General features: G+C 50.5%; 1 protein-coding gene across 1 annotated transcript; it reads left to right on the top strand.

Moving 5' to 3' along the window:
* Positions 1-387: 387 nt before the first annotated feature.
* Positions 388-23,223, top strand: SNX19 (sorting nexin 19; the record flags this gene model as incomplete). The annotated part of the gene is made up of 11 exons (XM_082493877.1): positions 388-1,991; positions 2,397-2,535; positions 3,265-3,365; positions 3,525-3,644; positions 3,928-4,058; positions 5,253-5,349; positions 5,631-5,817; positions 8,086-8,215; positions 21,328-21,512; positions 22,332-22,419; positions 23,088-23,223. Exons 1-11 carry the CDS (start codon positions 456-458, stop codon positions 23,221-23,223), a joined length of 2,850 nt encoding a protein of 949 aa, XP_082350003.1. The 5' UTR covers positions 388-455.
* Between the last annotated feature and the right edge of the window lie 570 nt (positions 23,224-23,793).

Raw genomic sequence — 23,793 nt, 5'->3', positions numbered from 1 at the left:
TATGAGCCCCAGCGCTTGGTGATGAGCCCGGTCAGTTGGGCCCTGGTGCTTAGTGAAGGACTCTAGCTGTTAGGGCTGTGAGGGACCTGGACAGTTGGGCCCTGGTGCTCAGTGGAAGACCTTGGTTGGTTGGGCCTGGGTGAGCCACAGTGCCTCGTGAAGAAGCCCAATCTGTTGAGCCTTGGTGCCCAGTAAAGACACTGGTCGGTTAAGTGTTGGTGCCTAGTAAAGGTGCTCAATTGGTTGGGCCCTGGTGAGCCCCAGTGCCTAGTGAGAAGCTCAGTGGGTTGAGCCCTGGTGCCCGGTAAGGACACTGGTTGTTTGAGCCCTGATAAGGCCCAGTACCTGGTGAGGAACACGGTTGGCTGAGCCCTTGCTAACCCTGGTATCTTGTGGCAGCTGTTGAGGCAGCAACCAGCAGAGCCCCAGGGCAGCTCTCCTTGCCCAGTTCCACCATGCCAGGCCAGGGGCCATCAAGGGGCCATCAGGTGCTGGTGGTGCTGGTGGCCATGTTGGGCTGGCTGTTGGCCCTACAGCTGCTGATTGATCTGCGGGCTCTGGGGCTGCTCTGTGGGGTGCTGGCGGCACTGGGTGGCTGGCTGGGCCCCCGTGCCCTCAGCCCACCTGGCCGGCGGCTGCGGCTGGAGCGCTTTGTCAGCTCCCTGAGGCCTCCACCTCACTGCCCAGCAGCTGAGGCGAAGCTGGAGAGGGAGATTGCTGGCACCATCCGCAAAGTGGTGCGGGACTTTGTCGCCTCCTGGTACCGCACTGTCAGCAGTGAGCCAGCCTTTGAGGCTGAGGTGGAGAAGGCTATGATGGGCCTGGCCACTGAGCTGAGGCGGCGGATGGGGCGAGTGGACCGCCAAATCCTGGCTCGCCGCCTTCTCCTCCTGTGCGGCCATCACTTGCAGAGCTACCTGCAGGCTCGTGAGGCCCTGAGGGGCGACCCAGAGGGTGGCCGAACCCTCTCGCAGGAGTACAGCCGGCTGGCTGGGCTGCACCCTGCCCTCCACAGCCCGTCAGCTGAGGTGAGCTATGCCAGGGCTGCTGTGGAGACACTGCTACGGGCACTGGTGCCCCGACCCCACCTGGAGACACGGACAGGACGCTTTGTGGTGGTGGAGCTGGTCGCCTGTAATGTGCTTCTGCCAGCCATCAGGAAGATGGCTGATCCTGACTGGATCAACCTGCTGCTCATTGGGGCTTTCTCCAAGAAGCCCAAGGGTGAGGAGCCACCCCCTGCACCCCCAGTGCCTGATTTTTTGCCCTTCACGGTGCAGACGGATGCTGCCTCTGTCAGGCTGCCCCCCTCGCCGAGGGCCATGGAGGTGCCCGGGCGAGAGGCAGGGGCTGCTGGCGAGGAGGGAGAGGACCCTGTGAGTGGGCTGTGCCGTACAGAGGAGCCCTTTCTCCGCCCGCGAGCCCTGGGCTCCCTCTTTCCCTGCGAGGGTTTGGAGCTGGAGTCCCCCGCACCTGATGCGGGCCAGGACACAGACCTGCTGGCACCATCACCTACAGGGGAGTTCCTTGATGAACCCCTCCAGGACACTGCCACTGTGGTAGAGGGACTGGCCGCTTCGGAGGATGGTGTGGGGGATCTGGAGGAGGGCATTGCCGCCAGTTTGGATGCTGGCCTGCTTCCCACCTCTGCTTTTGCTCTGAGCTCCTGCCCTGACATTCAGATTGACCTGGCAATTGAGAAGGAAGAAGAAAGCCCAGCTGTCCTCAAGAAGTCCTCTTCGCAGAGGCCCTCCAGCTTGGGGAAAGATCTGGGGGCAGCAGAGGGCCCACCACAAAGCCCCCCAGACCCAGGCCAGACTCTGCCCCTGATCTCATCCTCCCCAACGGCTTCCATCAGCACTTTCAGCTTTGAGCCGCTCAGCAGCCCCGATGGGCCAGTCGTCATCCAGAATCTGCGGATAACTGGGACCATCACTGCCCGAGAGCACAGCGGGACTGGCTTCCACCCCTACACCCTGTATACCGTCAAGGTAAAGGCTGCCTCGGCGGTCACCCCTTTTGCAGGATCCCTGCCCTGGCAGGGGAGCATGGGCTGGTGTTTGGAGATGACAATTTGTGCTGTGTATGGCTCAAGAACAAATTTTATCTGGTAGTGGGGGAATATTGGGCACAGTGCCTTTTCCAGTGGTCGTTCGGGTGCGGGATAGGGCTCTCTACTCATGGCTGAGGGTTGTATGGGGCTGATTGAGTCTTTTGTATTCTGTTTTCACCATTCCCTTCATCATGAGGGAAGTGCATGCTGTGCAGCCCCTGTACCTCAGGAAAGGTCAATCTGAGGAAGTGCTGGATGGGACCTCCGTTGGGTCTGGGGGCTGTGGGACCAACTGGGTTGTTTTGCTGTCTGTAAGGATTATTGATTGTTGCTTCCTCCTCAGTATGAGACAGCCCTGGAGGGTGAGAGCACGGGCAGCCTTCAGCAAATGGCTTACCACACCGTGAACCGCCGTTACCGGGAGTTCCTCAACCTCCAGACCAGACTGGAGGAGAAACCAGAGCTCCGCAAGTTCCTGAAAAGTTAGTGCCTGCATCAGCTTCCTGAGAAAATCTTTCTCCCTCTCACCCCAGTCAGTGCTCCTCTGCTCTGAGGGTATCCTGTCCTGCCTGTGCAGGTCTGGATGCTGAGCTGTTTGTAATGCCCATGTCTTTATTCTGTGCAGAGCTGGCTAGAGGAGAAGTTTATTTCTTTTGGCAGCGAATTTCAGCATTTCAAAGCATCCTTGTTGCTGTTCATGTCACAATGCTTGCTTTTGTAGTTTTGCACCTTAGCAATGAATAGAAACACTGCTATCAGCAAGTGTATTGTTTGCATGTAAGTAGAGTAATATGTGGTGAATGTAAGCTTTTTTTGAAAAGAAAAAAATGGTTCTTCTAATGCTACTGATGTATAAAACTTCATTGAATTTAGCATGTTCCTACATAATCCTTTGGTTTTGACAGAGCTGGGGTTTTGATTGAAAAACTGCTTCGTTGAAAATTTCTGGGCTCTCCGAGTGATCTAGAGTCTTTGTGCTAAACTGGTGTTCTTGCTTCTTTAATATTAAAGGCATGGATGATATGGTATCAGCAGAATGCAAGTTCTGTATGGATTTAAGGTCTGATTCAGCCACGCTGGTTTGAGGGGCCTATTATCTTGGGCTGATGCTGGGCAATGTGTAGTGGTAGTCTAAACCCTGAGAGCATTAAGATTTTAAAATAACTGTTCCAGTTTCCTTGAGCTTGCTAATGGGTTTGTTTCCTTTGTAGATATCAAAGGCCCAAAGAAACTGTTCCCTGATCTCCCATTTGGAAACATGGACAGTGATAAAGTGGAAGCCAGAAAAAGTCTGCTAGAATCTTTCTTGAAGGTGAGATGCTTGCGTGCCCCTGTGAGCTAGAAACTAGTGCTTGGGAGAGCTCTGTACTGGCAGACAATGGAGCCCATCACATCTCTTCCACTTGCACTTTACATGATCAAGCTGGGAAACTGACTCAAAAAAGACCTAAAGCTGCATCTTTCCTTGCAGCAATTGTGTGCCGTCCCTGAGATTGCAAACAGTGAGGAGGTGCAGGAGTTCCTTGCCCTGAACACTGACGCCAGGATCGCTTTTGTCAAGAAGCCCTTCGTTGTTTCCAGGATAGACAAGGTAGAAAAGTGGGAAACTGGTTGTCTGAACCACTTACAACTGCATCTAGACATGCCGCTTGGGCTTCAATGTCTACATATATGGCTGCCACAGCAGTAGCTAAAATACTCAAATGCTGTCTGTGTGGCTGGGCTCAGCTTGCCTGGAAAGCTAGGAAGAGTGGGAGCCCATCTCAAAGAACCTGGGATTTTTAAAAGAAAATAGAGCGTGTCTGAAAAATCTTAATTTGTATTCAAGGAATAGGAATATAGTCAATAATTGATGGCACTGCTGGCTTTTGCAGATTGTTGTCAATGCCATTGTGGACACCCTGAAGACGGCATTCCCCAGGTCAGAGCCTCAGAGCCCCACAGAGGATCTTAGCGAGTCTGAAGTGGATGGGAAATCTCAGACAGATGGGAAGAAGGCTAACAAGTAAGGGCTTCTGCAGCTTCCCCTATGCTTTATGCAGAACATGGGCTTCATACATAAGCTGACTCCATTGTTGGGAAGTACTGACTTGGTGCTTTACGTGTTGTGGATGGTACGTTGCTGTCCTACTCTAGCTGAATTGCTTTGTCTTTTACATGCTGAGTAAGGGTATTTGAGTTCCTGTTTGGGTAAAGGATTTTCCAGGAAACCTTTGATTTTCACAGAAGGTGGGTGTCTTCTTAAGGGAGCTCTGAGGGGGTTGCATTTTCTGGCAACGATGTTGATGCTCCTAGAAAATAGAAAGGCACCTTAAACATGTGCATGGCCTACATATGTGGTGAGTCACTGCAAAATACAGCTATAACTTGTCTACCTGAAGGTTTACTCCCTCGCCTGTGTGTTTAACACAGTGATATGTCACCTTGCCCAGCAAATGTTTGAATATTTATTTAGGAGCAGTATTTAAGGTCATTGCATGTGTGTTGCTCACCGAGTGTTTATTTGGTGTTGCTGGCTGTGACGAGCCCCATTGTGCTCATCAGTGAGTCTTCCTTTACAGAAGAAAAGGTTTCTGCACGAGTATGGCTTTTTTTCCAGAAAAGTGGTGTTTTGCTAGAAAAAGCTGCTTTGGATAAAAAGACAAACCGAAAAAGTACAAGTTTTGAAGCGTCTTGGCTGAAAAGGACATTCCTTAATGATAAACAGGCTATTTTACAATTTGTCCCACAATCCCAAACGCCCTTTCATGTCCTACTTTCTGTGTGTACATGTTTATAATTGGATTTCACAATCCTGCTGAATATGTTTCATCTCAGAGGCTTTTCTGAACACTTTGCTGTGTATGGTGCTCACGCCTTGCCGAACAGAAATCCCTACATCTGCATGCAAGCTTATATGTAACATACCTGCCGAAGAAGGTGTGTGTATGTACACAGTGGGTGTTGGAAAGCCTTCATTAAGCCCATGTGCGGTTGAGGAAAAGCGCTTTAATGCTTTTGTTCCATGGTTTTACTGCAGCCTCTCTGTTATCCTGGGGGCAGATGCTTTTTTTGAACCGCTCTAGGTCTAATGAGACTTCTTAGCTGGGACATGATGCTGGACAAAGGTAGCTGGTCCAGGTTCTTGGCTGAGGCTGGGAAACTCATCGCTCACAGCTTGCGGAGAAAACCCTGACTGTGCCATATCTTTCCTTTTCAGGTCCAGGCTGAGGTTCTCATCCAGTAAAATTGCTCCAGTGCTGAGTGTGGGTGAAGCGCATGACAGGATCGTGTACTCTGTCAGGGAGGGGACCGCTGTAAGTTCAGATCCCTCTTGCAATCCTTACATAAGCCTAATCACTGCCTTGCTTGGGCTTGGCATGATCCAAGTGCATGGGGGTTGTGGCTGCTGCAGCCTTGTTCCTGCATGCCGGGTCTTTGCAGGAAGGCAATAAAGCAGCCCTAGTTGTGCCGTGGGCTACAGCAAGGTGCAAATCAGATGATGGGAGGCTGTCTGGTTAGAGGAGATCTCATATCTGCTCATCTCTGGCTGTGTGCAGCTCACCACTGTGTTACTAATACACCGGTGCTTTTGTAGGTCTCTGGCACCCTGTCGCTGGCTGCTATGGAGTCCTTCATCCAGAAGCAGGAGAAGCTGCTGGAGGCAGTCCCCAGCAAAACTCCTGAAGGCGAGGGAGGCAGAGAAGCTAAGGAAAGCTCCATGCAGGAGGATATGGATGGGCTGTACGCATCGGAGCAGGGGGCACATGCATACGCAGACTCTGGTGAGCTCAGCCGCTCTGTTAGTGCTTCACCATATCTCCCTTGGTATTTCAACAGCTCCAACATCTGCAGGCTCAGCTTGCAGGGTTTTCAATATAAGGACCTGGTCTCCTGTGTGTTGATTAAAGGGAAGGCAAACGGAGTTTTTCCAGAGCAATCACCTAACAGGACTGGTCTTTATTGCTATTGGAAACAAATTGGGTCTTAGCTCAGTTGTGTCACTGTAGATCTTCACCTTGGTGTACTGGTACAGTTACTGCAGAAATAAGTTTCTTCAGGACACACTGCTTAAACTGCCAAAGTTCTAAGATCGAGCTCTTAGAAACTGAATAATGGCTAAATTGCAGTTTCTTGGTAGTCTCAAGTTAGCCTTAATATATCCATGCGCTATAAAAGGATTTTTGAGGTTCAGCTGAGTTTGGATAGATATGGAGGGTATAGCAAATATGTAATGCCAGTTCAAGGAATGATGTTCCCTTCTTGATTATAGATCCCTCCTCTGAAGTGCGGGGGTGCTACAGCCTCTCAGAGCAGTTACACGATTATCCTGAATGTGAGCAAAAATATGTTCTCTAATCTTTTTCTTGGAAAAGTTGAGCTGTATCAGCTGGAACTTTCCAAAAATTTCACTCCAGTGGTTCAAGTTTGGCAAGCTCTGACTGAAAGCATGTGCTTGTGACAGGATGGGTCTGGTATTCTGAAACGTAGCCTGTGCTACCAGCTTTGCCTATAGTCTTTGAACACAGGCCCGCAGTTGTTTTTGGGGCTGCTGGGGAGCTGTACTGGAATTGGAGGCCAGTGCTCCGCGCAAAGCATGAGAGATACAGGCAGGCCAAGTTAGCTGAACTCCTAAGGAAATTTTACGTAAATGATGTCAAATGCCTGCAGGTCTGTGATGCTTCAGAGCTGAGACAGGGCAGGCTGGTCTGGCAGGGTAAGGAGAATGAATGTCTGGGGCGCAGCTGGCTATAAAGGCAACCAGTGTCCATATCTGCTCACTGGGTGACTTCTCGGAAGAGGTTGGCCAACAGCTCTCTGAGGAAGGGGACTTGGATATTACGGGAATAAACAAAGCTTGCTGACGATGCTTTTTGTATGGGGTTTTGGTGAAGCTAAACAGCCTGCTCCAGTTTTTGCACAGGGAAGTCAAGTCTCAAAGGGCAAAGCAAGCGAGGGTTAACTTGTGCATGGACCAGAGCAAGAGGTGCCAAATGCACTCATGCCTTGTCTTTTCCAAATGAAATGGCCTGGAGTTAATTAATCTAGCTCATATGCAGTGGGGAGAGGAAGAGGAGGGAAGGAGATGTGCAGAGGTCCAGAATCCCTCTCCTGTTTATCTCCAGCAGTATTTTGTGTGCGAACAGTTGTGTTGGGTCTCTGTTGGCAGACAGTGGTTGGAAGGTCAGAGCAGGGGAACTTGCTGTCCAGGAGCTCACTCTGCCAAGAGAGCTCACGCAGTAGCCTCAGGTTGGTGTGCTGGCCTAGGAGTGGTTGTCTCAGGCAGGTTTGTGGTACATTAATGAGCTTGTTCTGCATAAAACCTATGATACTTTGGGTCCAAGCAGCATAAAAGTAATTCTCTAGCAAGTTTACGCTGTAGGGTTTGACATCCTTCTGAGGATCACAGAGAGGTTTTGCTGTCCTAGGTCTGTGTCACCAGGGATACGTGGGCATGTGTGGGGATTTTTTTTTTTAAACTCATGCATCTAGTTTATCCAGATGTGGTTCATCCATCTTCTTGCTGAGACTTAGACCTGCCACACGATGGCAGTCTGCAGACACCGACTGGAGTCTTGCGCCTGGAAAACTGCACCTTGGAAGAGGGGAAAGTGTTGGTGAAGACCAGGAAAATAGTCCTCAGCAAAGTACCTTTCTCATGGGTACAGTCACTGCCTTCTTTCTCACCTGTTCTGGGCACATTGCTATCCCCATGCATGGACTGGGGTTTGGTAATCCCTCGGCTTAACTGAGAAGGAACTGAGCACTCAGCAGCCACGATCTGGTCTGGTGCACTCCTTGGTAGGGAGGTTGGGCCTGCTTGGGTGAAAGGAGAAATGAGAGAGTGATTGAGGCAGGAGCCTGGAAGACAGGCTCCCCAGGCTGGCTGTGCTGCAGCAGGTCATCTGCATGTGGCACAAGGCGCTAGGCTGGGGAGAAGAGCATCAGGCAGGCTGTTGAGGAAAAGAGTGAGTTTTGGATGATGCTTTCCACCAAGTTTGCTTAGGTGCTGAATTGGCTTCTTCATCTGACCCTCCTCTTCTTCCTGGCAGACTCTGAGACAGCTTTGGCTGACCTGGCCCTGGACGTGCTTCGTCTGCTGCTGATGGATCACTGGAGCTGGCTGTGCACGGAGAACATCCAGAAGGTCTTCCACCTGCTCTTCGGGACCCTTATTCAAAGGTAAGGCCTCAGTGACCAACCTCACAGCTCTGTGAGGTGGTATTGCCTTTGGAGTTAGAGTCTAAAATGGAGCTCTTGCCTGAATGCAGATAAATGCTTTCTGTCGCATCAAACAAAAGGTTCTGTAAAGAAGATATTGCATGTGTATACAGTAAACATCTTGTCGATTTGCACTAGGAGCTGTTTTCCCTGTGATCTGCAATGTAACTCTAGTGGGCAGCATCTTGTCCTTTAACAACAGGGGAAAGGAAGGATCCAGCCCTGGGAATGGGGGGCTTCTTGCCTCAAGAACGGGCAAGGGTGTCCAGCTTCAGTCACCAGGGAGGGACTTGCCTCTGCTGGCCTCCTGGTCTCTCGCTGTCCAGGGGCTCAGCTTGTTCTTTCTGCAAAAGGAGAATAAACAGGCACAGGGAACAGGGACTTGTCAAGTAACAGCTCAAAGGCAGCTTCCCAGGGCCTTTGCTTTCACAGATGCACCCCTCTCTGATGTGCGGCGGGCCAGTAGTGCCTGTGCCTGCGCCTTGGGCAGTGACCTACAGATGTATTAGGGAAAGACTTCCTTTCCAGCTGGTATGTACTTGCCAAGCTTTTCTGAAGCCAGTGCATCTGTGTGGTAAGGCACCAGACCAAGACATACAAACAGAGAGCATTTCTGTTTTCTTGTGTAGGTCAGTGACTATCACTAGCTGAGGATGTGGTCCTTTGGAGTAAAAGGCGAGCCTTTCCAGAAGGACTTGCCCCATCCCTGGAGGTGTTTAAGACCAGGTTGGACGGGGCTTTGAGTAACCTGGTCTAGTGGAAGGTGTCCCTGCCCATGGCAGGGAGGTTGGAACGAGGTGATCTGCAAGGTCCCTTCCAACCCAAACCATTCTATGACTTTGGCTAGGGGGAGCCTTGGAGCACCACTTTTCCCCAGTCCTACGCCCTTTCTTCTCTGACAGGCATTCAAAGCCAGTGTCAGAATGTGCAGGGCAGCACATTATAACCGAGCTGGTAATTTAAGCTGCCCTCAGCAGAGGTTGACGAAGTGCTTTGAGGTCAGGGGCTGCTGGCCATCACTCCAGAGTCTGTTTCCTTGGGTGGGAGGAGGTGGGTGTTGCTCCCATTTCCCCAAAATGGGTTCTGGTCTCTTGGGGAATGAGCTGGAACCCAATCCTTGTGTGCAAGCACAGAGGTATGAGAGCTTGAATAGGCACGTCATCACCTCCTAATAAGCTGTGTCCCGGTCACCCAGGGAGCCTGCAGCACCAACACGTGGCATTGGTATTTTCCACTAGAGAAGCTGTCATACACACAGCACGTGCTTTGCTCTGGAAGGTGGAAGAGCTCCACGAGTTGTGCTAGTGGAGCAGCATGAGGGTGAATGTGTTTGTAGCTGCTCTGCTTCAATAAGTCTGGGTGAACCAGCGTGTGCTGCAGGCAAACCTTTGGCTGGAGGTGGTGTCGGGAAGTCCTGTGACTCCTTGGTATCGTGATCAGGACAGGGTGCAAGTACAACCTTCTGAGCTAACCCTGTGTCCCTGGTTCTGTACGTGTCCGTGCAGAAATCCACACTCGCTCTGCTCTTGTTCTGGGACAGTCAGGGGTCCGCAGGCCTGGTGTGAAGGGGACGGGGGAAGGAATTGCGTAGTGTGAACACTACCTGTTGCCAGGAGGATGGTGTTGCTCATGGACTGCTGCAGGGAACACTTTTGTCCTCTTTCTGCTGCTGTAGTCACCACCCCAACCCAGAATGTCATGCTTGGGACAGAACTTCAGTCTCCTGAAAGGAAGGAGTGTTAGGCTGGAGGTTCTCCTATCTCAAATCAAGGGTGGCAGGTTTTTAGTGATCCTGGAAGCCCATATGGAGCGCTGATGCTCAGCAGGATACTGCAATGGGTGCAGGAGCTACCCTGACAGCAGTCAGTGTCTGCCTGTTGTGAAAGCTGTGATCTGGTTTGAGAGCAGAGTTCAGACAATGCCCGAGACGGACATTCAAGATGAGGCATGTAGTTATTTTACAGTGGGGGAGAATTGGGAATCGGGGGGCTCCGTGCTGGCTTGCCACTGCACCCTGTCCCTGAGCCATGTAGAAGGGTGGCTGAGACTCGTGTTCAAGGCTGGCCCAGGTGGCCACTGCTGTCCTGAGCAGATCAAGAATTCTCTAGCCTCAGACCTGCTGCCAGCTGTCTATCCAGGGACACAGCGTGGATTTGGTGGCATTTCTCTTCCATTTAAGTATTTGCAACATGATCACTGCTCAGCCAGACCTGGCACTGCCTCTGGGTACCGTTTTACAGGTGGAGAAAATACCAGAAGCTCTTCTGGGAGCATGTGCTATTCAAGGCATTGTTGCTCCCACCTCTGAGAACAGGCGGACAAACACAGGGCAGCAAGTGGGCACACATCCTGTCTCTTAACAGTTGCTCGTCACAAAGTACGAGTAGGAATCTTAACTCCATGAGATGAGGTCCTACTCTGTTCCTGTCAGTGGCTGGGTTCGGTGGTGGATGGTGGAAATGAGGTGTCCTAGCAGTGGTTTGGGTGTTAGAAAGGGGGTTGCTGCTGGATGCATACTCCTCTGCCAGCTTCCATTTGATGAGTGTGCTGCTCCTGCAGCCTTTTTGTGACTGTCTTTGTGGGCATTGCTACGGCTCTGCACTGAGTGCCTTGTACCAGAGCAGAAGAATCAAACAGAAAAACACCAAGAACTAAGTCCAGCTTCTCTGGAGAGCCAATCCCTCTCTTCTTTGGGGACCTTCTCCCTTGGGCTTGTGGTGCCCACAGCATCCTCTGCAGTGACATCAAGTGATCGCTGTGACCAAACTGTTACTGATTATGGGACCTCCCTACCCTGCTCTGCTCGCCATCCTCTGCATGGAGCATCCCACCACACTCTTCTTTCCCCTCTCCGTAGCTGAAATAGCTGGAGCCAGGCGCTATCCATCTCCCCTGACTGTCAGAGTAACAGTAACTGGGGAGAGGAAGGCTCTATGACCGAAAAAGGTATTGTTAAGTAAAAGGGAGGCTGCGTGAGCAAGACTGCATCCATGCGTACCTCGTCCCATTATGTAACAGGGAGTGATCCTTTTTTGGAGCTGAAGGAGAGGCGGAGGGGCTGGGAGGCTCGCTGGGAGCGGGGACGACCCCGGGGCCGAGGACTGCTTCCAGCAGCCTCTCTGCACGCTGGGTCCGTGCCTGTAAACAAACCCGCTGCCCTGCTCCGGCTCTGTACCCCTCCGCTGTCCGGCTCTCATGTCCCTCCCACGGGCTGGAAACACAGATCTCCTCCTTTCATGGGGAGGCTGCAATGGGGACCTGGTTGCAAAGGGGAGTAGATGGGTCTATTCTGGGCTCTGGGGGTGTTTGGTGGAAGAGCTAAAAAGCATTTGAAGAATCTGTGTGCTTTTTAGAGCCCTCTGAGTCAAAGCGGTGTTAAAAATACATGGCAAGCATGCAAATCACGCTGTGGCTGTGACCCTGGGCCCTGCCCTCGGTCCATCCCCAATGGCATGATGGTCACTAGGTCAGGGGTCTGCCAGTGCTGTGATGAGCTGGGGGCAACCATGGAGCTGGGGCGACAGCCACTGGGTACCAGCTCGCCATGCCCTTCAGCTGCTGTTGAGGTTCTCCCAGGACCACCTCTGTATCCCCTTCTGCAGGGGAGCCCCAGCAGAGTGCCAGCATTCCAGGGATGGACCTGGGAGGATTTTAGATGCAGATCCAGGTCTGTATGTTTTTCCCAACTCCTTCCCATGCATCACAGCAGAAAGCTGTGGCAGTGCAAACCACCGAGCGGAGGGAAGGTGTCTCCGCACACCCCAGCTGTCTGCACCCTGTAACCTGAGTGGGGCTGGGGCACAGAGTCCATGCCAGGGCTCGGAAGTGCCTGTGTGTATATAAGGGAGTGTGTGGACCTACGCAGGCAGCTTTGATGGTGTCATGTTCCAACGAGCACAAGTTAAAATAAATGGAAATCATGCCTGCCTTACCCAGGAGCGCAGCACTGCCTGGCTTGCTGTTTGCTTTGGGTCACTCTGGTGCTCCTCTAGGTTTTGTCCCCTGTCCCATCATTCCTCAGCAAAGCGGGTGGATTTGGGGAGGTGATGTTCCTCCCCAAAGGATGTAGAGCCAGGGATGGCTTGAGACTGATTACAGATGACTTAGGCATTTATGAGAGTGGTTTCTTGCAAGTTCTTCTAGCACTGATTCCCTTTGCAAGGATACCTGGGGTCTGGCTAGCTTTGACTTGTTTTCCTTGTAGGGTTTCCTCTCTTGAGCTGGTTCTGCCAAGGTTTCAGCTGCTGCTGAACTAACATGGGAAAAGAAAGTCCATCTGAGCTCAGATCTACCCCTGAGCTGGGTCTTAGGCCATGGCCTTGCAGGGAGCCTGGCTCTTGGGTGCTGCGGTGAGGGGCACTGTCCCCTGGGGTGGGAGTGGAGGAGAGAAGGGGCGCTTGGGCAGTACACAGGGCAGGTTTTGAATACATACACTAAAATGGGGCTGAATGGTCTTGGGAAGGCTGTAGCAGCAAGGGGTTTTCTTTGATTTGAGGTGCTGGATCTTCCTAAGTGTTGCTGAGGGGTCAAGAGCTGGGCAAGGCCACAGAGGCATGGTTGTCTTTATCTGATCAGCGGTAGGTCTGGAGCATCTGAATTCTTGTTGCAGCCTGGATTTTGGCAGAGGGTTCAGTCTGTTAGGGTTTGGATAAACAGGATGGCTAGGTCTCCGTCTAAAGAGCAAATGCCTCAACACGAGCGGCCCTGCTTGCCTATGGAAACGAATTGGGCAAGGTATGGCTACGGCACGTGGAGGAAGCTGATGCCACACTCCGGGGTAGCTGCAGGGAGGATGCAGATGATGTGAACAGTGCTGCAGCTTGTGCAGGTGGCTGGAGCCTGCAGAGCTGTGGGTTATTCCAGAATTTGTCCTTTCCGATGCTGTTCTGCACATATCAGTGCACCTTTGATGGGATGTGCAAGGCTTTGGGGAGCAGGACATTTTTCCCTGGCCCCTGAAGTGGTCTCAGAGCTGGCTGCTACAGAAGTTGCTCCCTGCAGAGTTAAAAAGCACCGTCGGCAGCGAGGCCTCTGGTCTCCAGGGTGACTGTCGCATTGCCGTGGCCTCCCCTCTGTCCTTTCCTGGCTCTCCACGCCATCAGGTTTCATGTCGCCCCCAGTCCCTGCCTCATTGTGTGTTGAGGGGTACCAGTTCAGCAGTGTGGCTGGTGTCATGAGCCCTCCTGCCAGGGGCTCACTCAGCTTCTATCCCCACCAAGTGAGAACTTCTCGGACGGTTATCCATGGCCTGTGATTGACAAAGGTCCTGGGTTGTCAATTTAATGGGGCAGCAAAGGGTCCTTGCAGCCAAGCCTGGGGTCCTGGACATCTGTGCCAGTCCACAGGGTGCTGCAGCTTGCTCTCGTGGCACATCTCGCATCCCTCCTTTGGCAGGAATGTGGTATGGTGCCTGACCATCGCACAAGGTGGGTTTGGGTGGGCTGGGGGTTACCCCCATGCACAACCCCAGGCTGCCCTTGCCTTCTTGCTGTCCTCTTGGCTCTGGGGCTCTGTGCTGGAGCCTGTCGATGTCAGGCCAGGTGTCGTGGGCATTTGTGCAACTGCTGGTGTGAGTCAAGGACCTCATAGCTTCAGGGAGTCGCTTGCTGCATGGTTGTTTTTTTTCCCCCTGGGTTTTCTCTTCTTTCTTCCTTGATCTCTGTGCCAACAGAACTGGCAAAAACAAAGACCCTTGGCAGTCTCCTTGATCCTCTTGACTTGAAAGTGCCACCGGCATGTAGTGTTGCCTGACCCTCTTAAATGTCCTTGAGTAAACCTGCCTGCTCGGGCAGCCAAGCACCTGCAGCCCCGGGTGTGCTGGGGACACACTGCCCATAGGCAAGCAATTCTGCTCAGCCCTGGCCCTCTGGAGCTTCACGGGGCCATGTCCGACAGCTGAGATGGTGAGACAAACCTCATCTCAGTGTGGGGTTGCACTGGGGGTCAGCGCAAAGCTGGGTTGTACGCGTGTCACCCAGTGGAGGGGGTATCCCGGGGTAGGACATGGCTGTGCATGGGCAGGTGTTTGCTGCAGAGGCTCCGTGTTTCCTCCTTGCGTTATCTCTGAAAAAAACATTAAAGCTGAGGGTTGTCTTGTGTTCTGCAGGGGCCAGAAGAAGCTGTGAAGGTTTATGCTAAAGCTGTTCCCAGCGTGGCTGCTCCCACTTTCCTTTGGCTTCGTAGCTGGCAGGTAGCTTACCACTCCGGGCTTGGGCAGCACCTCTGAGTTTCGCTGGCAGAAACGAGCTGCCAATACTGCAATATAGGTGCAGCTGGAGCAACTAAATCCGTTCACTGTTCTGGCTTGTTACCTGGGGGAGTTGATTTGGGCATGCTTAGTAAGGACCTTTGCAACCATGCATCGAGGGGCTGTGCTGGCAGGTTCGGGTACATGGTAGCAAAGGTCCTGTCTCTCCTGCAGTGGTGCAAGTGTGTAACCCAGCCTAAAAGCCAGCACAAAGTTCCTATACAAGGGAACCAACCCTATGGCACCTTCCTCCTCATCTCTGGACTTGGCTATTTGTATGGTAGCTGCAAGGAGCAGTAAAAATCGCGAGCCTGTGGTATGTCAGCAAAAGTGGTCTTCAGGACTGTGTGTGTCTTCGTGTGTGTATGTAAAGTAAATAAAAATCAACTTGGAAACAGGCCTTGATTCAGTTGTCTCCAAACACCTGGAAATTTTGGATCTGGCTTTGAATCTCTGTCCCAAGCAATTTTTTTTTTTTCCCTCTTCTAGAAGCAGCGTTCTTCCAAAAACAGCCGCTAGAATGAAGCAAGCAGTCTGTGCTTTGATAACAATTGCAACATTATTTTAACTGCATCTCTCTCTCTTTTCCTTTTGACTCTGTTTCAGCAATTAGATACGTGCCAACTTTTTTTCCCAGTTTAAAAAAAAAAACACCAAGAAACCCAACAACTTCATATTTCAACTAGAAGAGACAAAGAAGAAAAGGATCGAGAGAAAATAATGTCTCTTTGTTGGTTTTAATTTTCCCTGGCTTGTGAAGGGTTAACAGTGTTTTTATGTATTTTGATTCTGAAGTGGGCTAATGAAGCAATCTGCTCTGAGCAGGACCTGGCTGAGACAGCCTGGCCTCTCCCTGGGGTACTGCTGAGAGCTTAATTGGCTCAATAAATACTTGATGAAGATGTTATCGAAAGCTGGGATGCTTTGTTAAAAATCAAGGGGGTTTGGGGACAATTTTTTTTTTAAAACACGTAGCTTTCTCCCCCTTTTCTGAGCCCCATGATGTTGCAGGGAGATCCAGCTTGAGAAAAGCAAAAATTGGAGTAGCTCGGTTAATTCATAGAGGGGAGAAGATGTTGGAGTCGGAGCCCTTTTGTGTTTACATGATTTCTTTTTGCAGCAGGTGTGTTTTGGAGGGAGTAGCACAGAGATGGTGCCTCAAATCCCAGCACCGAGGTGTGGTTTCGTGCCTACAGGCAGTAGGGGATGATCTGTTCTTTCTTCTCTCTGCCCCACAGTAAAAAGTCCTGCGTACCCGCTTCTCGCGGGGCTTCTGCCAACTCCGCATCTCGCTGCCTGCACCAAGCAGGTAGAAAAATCCCACTGCCTTACGGTGGCAAGGTTTTGATGTGGGTAAGTCTAATCGAGGCACATGGGATGCGTGAACTCCTTGCAGCTCAATTTCTTACTTCTTTTGGTGCAACTGCCCTCGGAGCTGCGCTTGGGAGGTGTGAGGCTGGCAAGACACTCTGTTCAAGGGGAAGGCACTCGGCCTCGCTGGTCAAACACTTCATTACCGTGTGCTCGGGCGGGGGTACAGGACGTATTGTTCATAGCATATACAATTGTAAACTTTTTATAGGGCAGCAGGAGAGGAACATTTCCAGTAAGGCGAGAAGGATAGTTTACTTTTTACGTGTGTGTCTTTGGCCAGAAGTTTAAACGGACTCGGGATGCTTCGTATTCTTTGATTTATGGAGGACTTTTTTTTTTTTTTCCCCCCCCTTTTTTTTTTTTTTTTTCTCCTGTGTTTCCTTCCTCCCCAAAGGGTTTACCGATGGCCTGGGCAAGTGTGGGTTTGCTTTGAAGATGTTTGAGTTGAGCGTGCCAACAGTTGGCTGCACGTGTTTCTGCTGGTGGCTGTGCGGAGAAGGTGGACGTGGGCTCAAGTAGCAGGTGCTAAAAGCCCAGCCTGGGGGCAAAAGCTCTCCATTTGTGTTTTTCCATTCTTCTAACTGTGCCCTCTGCAGCTGTTTTACAAGCTTTGCTCAGAAATGTTTTACAGTCAAGCTATTGAAATGCTGCTCGTTCTGAGCCCTTGAGTTAAAGATATTCTTGTGGTTTGAGGCACAATTTGGGGAGGAATTTGGGGGACAAGTACTGGGAAGGGAGGGATGGTCTCATGATTTAAGTACCAGCCTTCTTGATTTCATAAGAGTCAGATGCTTGAATGCCTTGTGCACTTCCAGATGTTGCCTTTTTCTTAAATCCTTTTCACTACCTTAGTCTCTTGGGCCTTTTTTGAGCTTCTGGTTAGTCATGCCGTGTTAACTGACCTCAGGGAAATGGAGGCCTTGTTCTGGGGTGGAAAGTAGTAGATGTTGAGCTGGACTTGCTACTGTTATGCACAGCTCCTGTATTTATAGAGCTATTTGTATTTATACAGCTAAAGCAGATCAGTAGAGGCTTTCTTGTCTTTGTCTTCTTCCTAACATGGCCTCCAGCTTGTGTTTGTCTAAATCCTTAAAAATCCCCAATCTTGGGGGAATCACAATTGCTGTTGCTTCAGATTTTAATTACAATCAGTGCATTTAACTCAACCATTCCTCAGCTCAAGTGAAGTGACCTTAGTTCTTATCCTAACCTTGATAGCCTGAGAAAAGCTGAGGTTTACTGGCTTCCAGCAGCTGTTTGTAAATTTGGAGAGTATCGTATCTTTTTGTCCATTCCTGGTCCATCTTTATTTTCCAGACTAAGCAAATCCAACTTGTCCAGCCTTTACTTGCTGAGCTGAGCTCTCTCTATCTGCAGGTGAACTCTCTGGGTAGTCCAGTGAGTGCATCCAGCTTGAAGGAGCCAGGTAAAACCAAGGCCATATATCATGTTTTGCCTGTTCCTGACTTTTAGTCTGTTTTTACCATAGGCTGCTCCGTCTTAGCAGCCCTTGTGGCTTCTAGGTGCCAGAGGAAGGCCAAGGTATGTACCCCCCAGGCCTTGTTTCGCATTCCCTGGGCATTTCTGCCGTTCCTATCTTAATGGGCCCCTTCAGCTGACCTTGGAGTTCCAGCTTAAGCCATGGCATTAAATCAGCTCTTTTTTAGCAGCCATTTCATTCCTCCATCAGCAGCTATTTCAAACAGAGGACCCTTACAGCATGGGCAAGTTATGCACCTCCAGACTAACGCCCAGGACTTTGTAGCCTTTGCAGTCTGCCGCTTTGCATTGGGCATTATCAAAGCATTTGAACGTCTGAGCCAGGCAGGTCACTTTCTATCTATTTCTGATCTCAGCTGAAGTGCAAGGAGATGGTTCAGTGATGGGTTTGTTTTCTTTCTTTCTTATTAAGGCTATTTCTTCATGAAATAGCAGAATGGAAATAGTAACTCATCAGCCATCCAAAAAAAAAAAAAAAAAGGAAGGTCTATTTGTGTTTCTTGCTGGATTTATTTCTACCTGGGAGAAGGCGGGTGTGTGCTTTCGATGTGGCACATGGATCTCAAATGCTTAGTCTTTTAATAGTACAAAAAATCATCTGTGATCGGTTGGCGAAGGTCAGCTTTGGACCAAGCACATATTTGGAGTTCCTGTGTGAGAAGTGTGAATCCTGATCCTGGTGCAGCAAGTCTGTCTGATGGAAAGGTCAATTTGCCAGAGAAATCTGGGTATCACGCAGGTAGGATTTTTCGATGAAGCCTGGTGTGACCCTCACTGTGTTGCAACTACAGCTGGGAGAGCCGAGGAGTTATTGCTCCTCACTGCTTAATGCACGTTGCTCGGGCATGCCCCCGTGTGTGCAGTGTGCATCCCCCAAAGTGGGTGTTGGTGGTGACTTTAACAGGTGCAGGTTTAGAGTAGGGAGGAAAAGGAATGTTACTCTGTTTTGATGTTTTCTTCTGGAGTGTCTGAGAGCATCAGCTGCTCTCCCAGGAAGGCTGCTGAGCCAGATGGACCAGTCTTGACAGTTCCTCTCTTCCCAGTGCTTTTGGGATGGGTCACCACGCTGACAGACTGGCAAAAGGGAACCCAGAGCACAGCGGTGTTAGCCTTCCTTCCATTTGCACCCATCTTTGGTTTCACTTTCTTCTTTCTTGTCCCCTTCCCTGTCTAGTTTCCTCTTTTTCTGTATGCTCTGTGCTTTTTGGTGCTTCTTCCCCCTCTCCCAGCAGTGAGTATCCCGCTGTCTGAGCAAGATGCAATGGGGCACGTTGGCCTCTTCTCAGGAGCTTGCATGGAGCTGTAGCAGGCATCGGCACAGGTAGGGCAAAACTGATGGAGCTGTCCTTCGCTTCCCAAAGTAGAAGGCAGAGAGCTGCTAGACTAAGTTAAAAAAAAATAATCCATCAACGGTGTTTTGCAACTGTGGGAATCAAGACCTGTAAGCACTTGCATAATCGCAATGTGTGCACATGTGATCAGATTTATCGGTGTTACTTCTAGGCTTCATTGTCTAGTTCTGGTCGCTTTATGGAAATAAATGATCTAGAAATGGTAGGTTGTTTGTACGGAGCCTTCCAGCATTCGTCAGTTCTCAGTCCACTCTTGAGCTGTCTGGAAACGTGTGCTGTCGTCTTGAAGTTCAGCTTTCACTCTGCCCACTATTTGCTTGATTTGTTGCTATTTTAGGAACATTCCTAAGAAAAAAGAAAGCTTGTTCTTTGCTTTCTGCAACCTTTTAAAGGATGGTAAGCGACTATTGCTGAGATGAATTTCAAGTCAATGTTCAATCCGATCTCCCTAGATGCAGAGTTGTACCGTTTGCAACTCTGTCCCCAAGTCTCTGAACTTCTGTTGCTTGTCAGATGTTTTCTCAACTAGGAAAGCAGGTTGTATAAGAAAACATGTTAATGAAAAACCATGTTAATGAAAGCTCTTGCCCCTAGAGGAGCCACAGTTTAACACTTTAATTTGGTTGGGGATGGCTGGAGGGTTTAACATGGTCCGGGGTGTTAAACTTTACTGATGACTGGAGATAAAAACTCTTTTAAGCAATTGTATTTCAAACAAGGCATTTTCCCAGGCAAGCCTGTGCTGTGACATTTTGTCCTCTAAGACAGGTAGAAGCTATGCTTTGGATCTCTGGCCCTGTCTCGTGGTCCCTGGTGAGGCTGAGTGTAAAGGCCATGTCTCCCCACTTCCAGTGCTGTTACTGGGATCACCAGGAGCATTGTCCGTGCTCCAGTAAGACCTTGCCCTGAGACATAACAGACCTTACAGCTGCACCAAGACTCGTTTTCAGATTTTTTGAATGGTCTTTGCTTGTGCAGCTGGCATTTCCTAGGTGTGCATCCTTAAAGACCTGCAGCTAGGCACCTCGTTTCGTGCTGAAGAAAGGAGCATCATGTTGCAGCCCTGGCCCCGATGATGGCTACCTGCCATTCCTTTGCTCCTGGTTACCTTTAGGTGTTGCTATTCCAGACTCTCTGTTCGCATTGTCCCAGTTGTGTGGGGAAAGACGCCCTTGGCCTGAATGCCTCGCCTGAGAAGAATGCAGACAGTCTGGCAGAGCGCAGGTTAAATAAAGTTTGCCTTGGCAGGGCCCATGCTCTTGGATGTACTATGAGCTGCCGGGGCGTAGTGGTGACGGAATTGCAAGCACGAACGCCGGCTGCCAAGAGGAACGGGTCTCCTGGCCCTGTTTGCGGACTCCTCTCCTCTGGGACGCTTGAAGTACTGGCAAAATTGCAAGTCTTCTCCTTACCCCAACCCTGTGCTGACGCTCCCCTCTTTCCTCCAGAGCCTCCTGCTGACGAGGACAGCGGCAGCGGGCCGTCGCCATCGGTGCTGTGCTGCCAAGTCCTGGTCTTGCTAAATTGATGGGGACCCTCCTGTTGGCCTCGATGGCATCAGGGATTTGTCCGCTGGCCTCTCCATATTCGAAGGGGAAAGATTTTAGGCACTGACAAGTTTTGACTGACGGCCATGGCTTTTCCTATTACACGGGGAAGTGATTTCACGTCTGGGAAAGAGGGTCCACATGATTGATTTAGGAACTTTTCCCTGGCCAGCACTTGGGTGGTATGGACACATCTCCCCCACGCAGGCTGCGAACCCCTCGGAGCCCTTATGTGGAGCAGCATTCCCGCGGCCTCAGGATTTGCAGGTTGTTACCGTATAAAGGACACAGTCTTGGCCCAGCGGGAGGGCTGACCAGCAGTTTTGTTGGCAGGTACCTAACTTTCCTTTTAATAGATGTGCAGCGCAGGGTTTTGGATGGGAGCAACGATGATTTCATTGCTTGCCACCAGTGGATGGAGCAGGGCTGGACAGCAGGGAAGCACAGGGGGTGAGAGGAGCGCAAAGCAGCAGGATATTCCTGCCTTGACATCCTGGGAGCGTGCGTCTTGGTCTCCAGGCGAGACACCCGTGACTCTTTAGGTAGCAAAGGGACTGATGAGGGGAGTGCTGGTTGCCAGACCATGCTTGTATCCTTCCAGTCAGTCACAGGGGTGGTTTTAGAGTTAAAATGTCAATTTTGGTGATTCTTACAGCTCTGTCTCGGCTCTCTCATCTGCTTGCATGTGGACCTAACTGAGGAGGTTAAGGCTAGCAGTATCCCTTAGCCGTGCTCCCTTTAGGAACCGGTTACTCATTTGGTTTCCTGCGGGCAGCAGGGCAATGGAGCTTTTCATGGCTTTTGCCTTTCCACTGTGACTTTGCATTTGTGTTTCTGTCTATAAGATTTACACTTACATACTTCTGGTGCAGGGGGAAACTCAGCTAATTAATACTTGTGAAAATGTTTAACGTATGGACTTGGAAGCTGCACATTAACTTACCCAGCAAGCTGATATTTCCCTCCAGGGCCTCTGATCAGTGGAAAGCTCATGGGTTGGTACCAAGCCTGACTTTTCCTGAGCTTTCTCTCTCTCTCTCCCTGTGCCCACAGGTGGCTGGAAGTCCAGGTGGTTAACCTGACCTGCACCCAGCGTTGGGTCCAGTACCTCCAGTTGCTACAGGAATCCATCTGGCCTGGAGGAGTTCTCCCAGCAGTGCCTAAACCGGCCAGGACAGAGCAACAGAAGAAAGCAGCAGCAGAGCAGGCCCTGCAGAGCCTGATGGGCATCTTGCCTAGTAAGTGTGCTTCAGAGACATGTCAGCTGCCCTTGAGAGGCTGGAGAACCCTCCAGTGCATTTGCATCTCTGGAAATGTGGTTACAAACAGCGATGGAGCCTGCTTATGCCAAGGCAGTGGGAAACGTTTGTGACCTTTGAAGTTTGAATGGTTTCCTGCAAGCAAAAACCAGTTTCCCAGTTCTAGATAGTTTGCATAAGCATTGGGGGAGCAGCACAGCTCAGAGAAAGGATGTATGTCTTGGTGATTCCCAGATGCAGAGTTGCCACATACTCTGTGCATAGTGCTGGTAGTTCAGTTCCTGCTGAGCCACCTTAAACGAGGTAGGGCTCAGGAAAGTCAGTGCCATGCTGTGCTCCCGCCTGCTGCCAAAGGGTACCATTGCTGAGACGAGTCATAAGGCAAAGCCTTTGGCTTCTTGCTCTAAAGAGTGGCTTTTCCACTGGACTGAAATCATGAGCCCAGCTGCACTGGATTTCCCTCTCTTGAAGTTTGACATGGGGACCTCTGGCATTAAAGCAGCTGCTGCCTAATCCATGTGAGTGCAGTCTGAACTTTTAACTCCCTACTGCAGTATGAGGGGCTCTTACTATCCTTTGGGGATGAAAAAGTGCTACCAGGCCTTCCAGGCTGGAAGGCTTTTCTGGCATTCAGTCCTGTCCCTGGATGTTTTCTGTCATGGTAATGTTGGGCATGAGATGCCGCAGGCTCAGAGCACCATTAAAAACTTTGATTTAGCACCCACCAACAGAAGACTGACCCTGTTGTACTATTGTGGAAATGTGCAGTTCCTAAAGCTTTATCTCTGACATTGACAGATGTGATCCAAGAAATCCTTGGAACCAGTAAATGTCGGATGAGCTGGACCCTGGTCCTGGAGTCCCTGGGCCAGCCTGTGATAAACAGGTACGTAGATTATGGTCTCTTTACCCTTTGTGATGGGGCCTGTAAGCTATGCTCAGGGCGTTGCCATGAGATTCACACTGCCAGCTTCTTGGCACAGAACATATCTGGCTAATTTTCCTGGACTGATACTATCAAAGGGCATCTGGCTTGCTTATTATGAAGGTGCATGTCTAGGACCTCGGTCTGGATGGAGATTATTGAGCTAGTCTTGTTAATTATGTTGTTGGGCCTGCTTAGTTTGTGAATGTCAGGGGACTGTCAGAGGAAATTCAGACCAAATAATCTTAGTTTGTTTTTAGTAGAACTTAGGTAGCTGCGTATATGTGTAGGTAGTGCTTTTCTGTGTACCCATTGCTGTGCATTTGGGAAGCAGTATGTTTGTGATAAACTGCAGAGAAATGCATGTGCCACCTCACTCCAGGAGATGCATTTGTGTTTTCTGTGCTGCTCAGCAGCTTCAAACACCCACTGGTTTTGGGGGTGGAAAAAAAACCCTGAACCATCCCTCGAAACATTTCTTCTAGGGTACAAGGTCTTTTTTGTCTTGCCCCTGATGGCAGTCAGAATGCTTCTTCCCTGTGTGAGCTTTGGCTTCTGTGTATCTGGAACTGATCTCCCAGCTCCGCTGTGCACCGACTAGCCTAAGCTTTGTCTTCTCTCCATTTCAGGCACCTGGTTTTCTGCCTCTTGGACATTCTGCTGGAGTTCTTAGTTCTGAAGGGCTCCAGCGATGAGCTCGAGACCACAGCTGTCGCGCCGTCTGCCTCTAGTGGCCTGGAGAAAGCAGGCATTTCAGCGCATTAACCAGGGCTGATGTAGCCAGCAGTGGAGGAGAGAAGCAGCCACAGGCATGGGATGATTTGATTTTCAGTGTTTACTGAACATGTCTGGGAGCTTCTTGTAAAGAATTTTTCCAGCCAGTCCTAAATGAGGCTGCTTCCAGGCTTCTCTGTTTTGGCTGCATGATGGATTAAACCCAGTGTCGGGGCTGAAGATGCTTTTCTGCCGTGCAGCATCTGTTCCATTGCTGACCTGATGGAGAGCCTGATGGAAGACGCCTGACCTCTGCTGAGCTGGTCACTCAGAGAAGGAAAGCAGGCTGCCCACAAACCCTGTTGTCTTGCCCCACGTTTCTGAAGATCTCTAACATCTAAAGGCAGACAGCACACAAGATTGTGGCCTCAGACTCCACCTGGCACTGGCACGCAGAGGCTTGATGTGATGGTATCTTGTTGACAGATGTTTCTCCAGGACAGCTGAAGGGAGGACCAAATGCTGTCCCTATGCTGCAACATCCGTTTTACCAGAAGGAAGATGGAAAGAGAATGGAGCATGGAGATATGGCGACAGCCCTGAAGTTGGCATCAGGGACCC

This window comes from Vanellus vanellus, assembly GCF_965231255.1.
Source record: "Vanellus vanellus genome assembly, chromosome: 21".
Lineage (NCBI taxonomy): Eukaryota > Metazoa > Chordata > Aves > Charadriiformes > Charadriidae > Vanellus > Vanellus vanellus.
The sequence above is the reverse complement of the archived record's forward strand: the minus strand, read 5'-3'. Positions and strand labels throughout refer to the sequence as shown.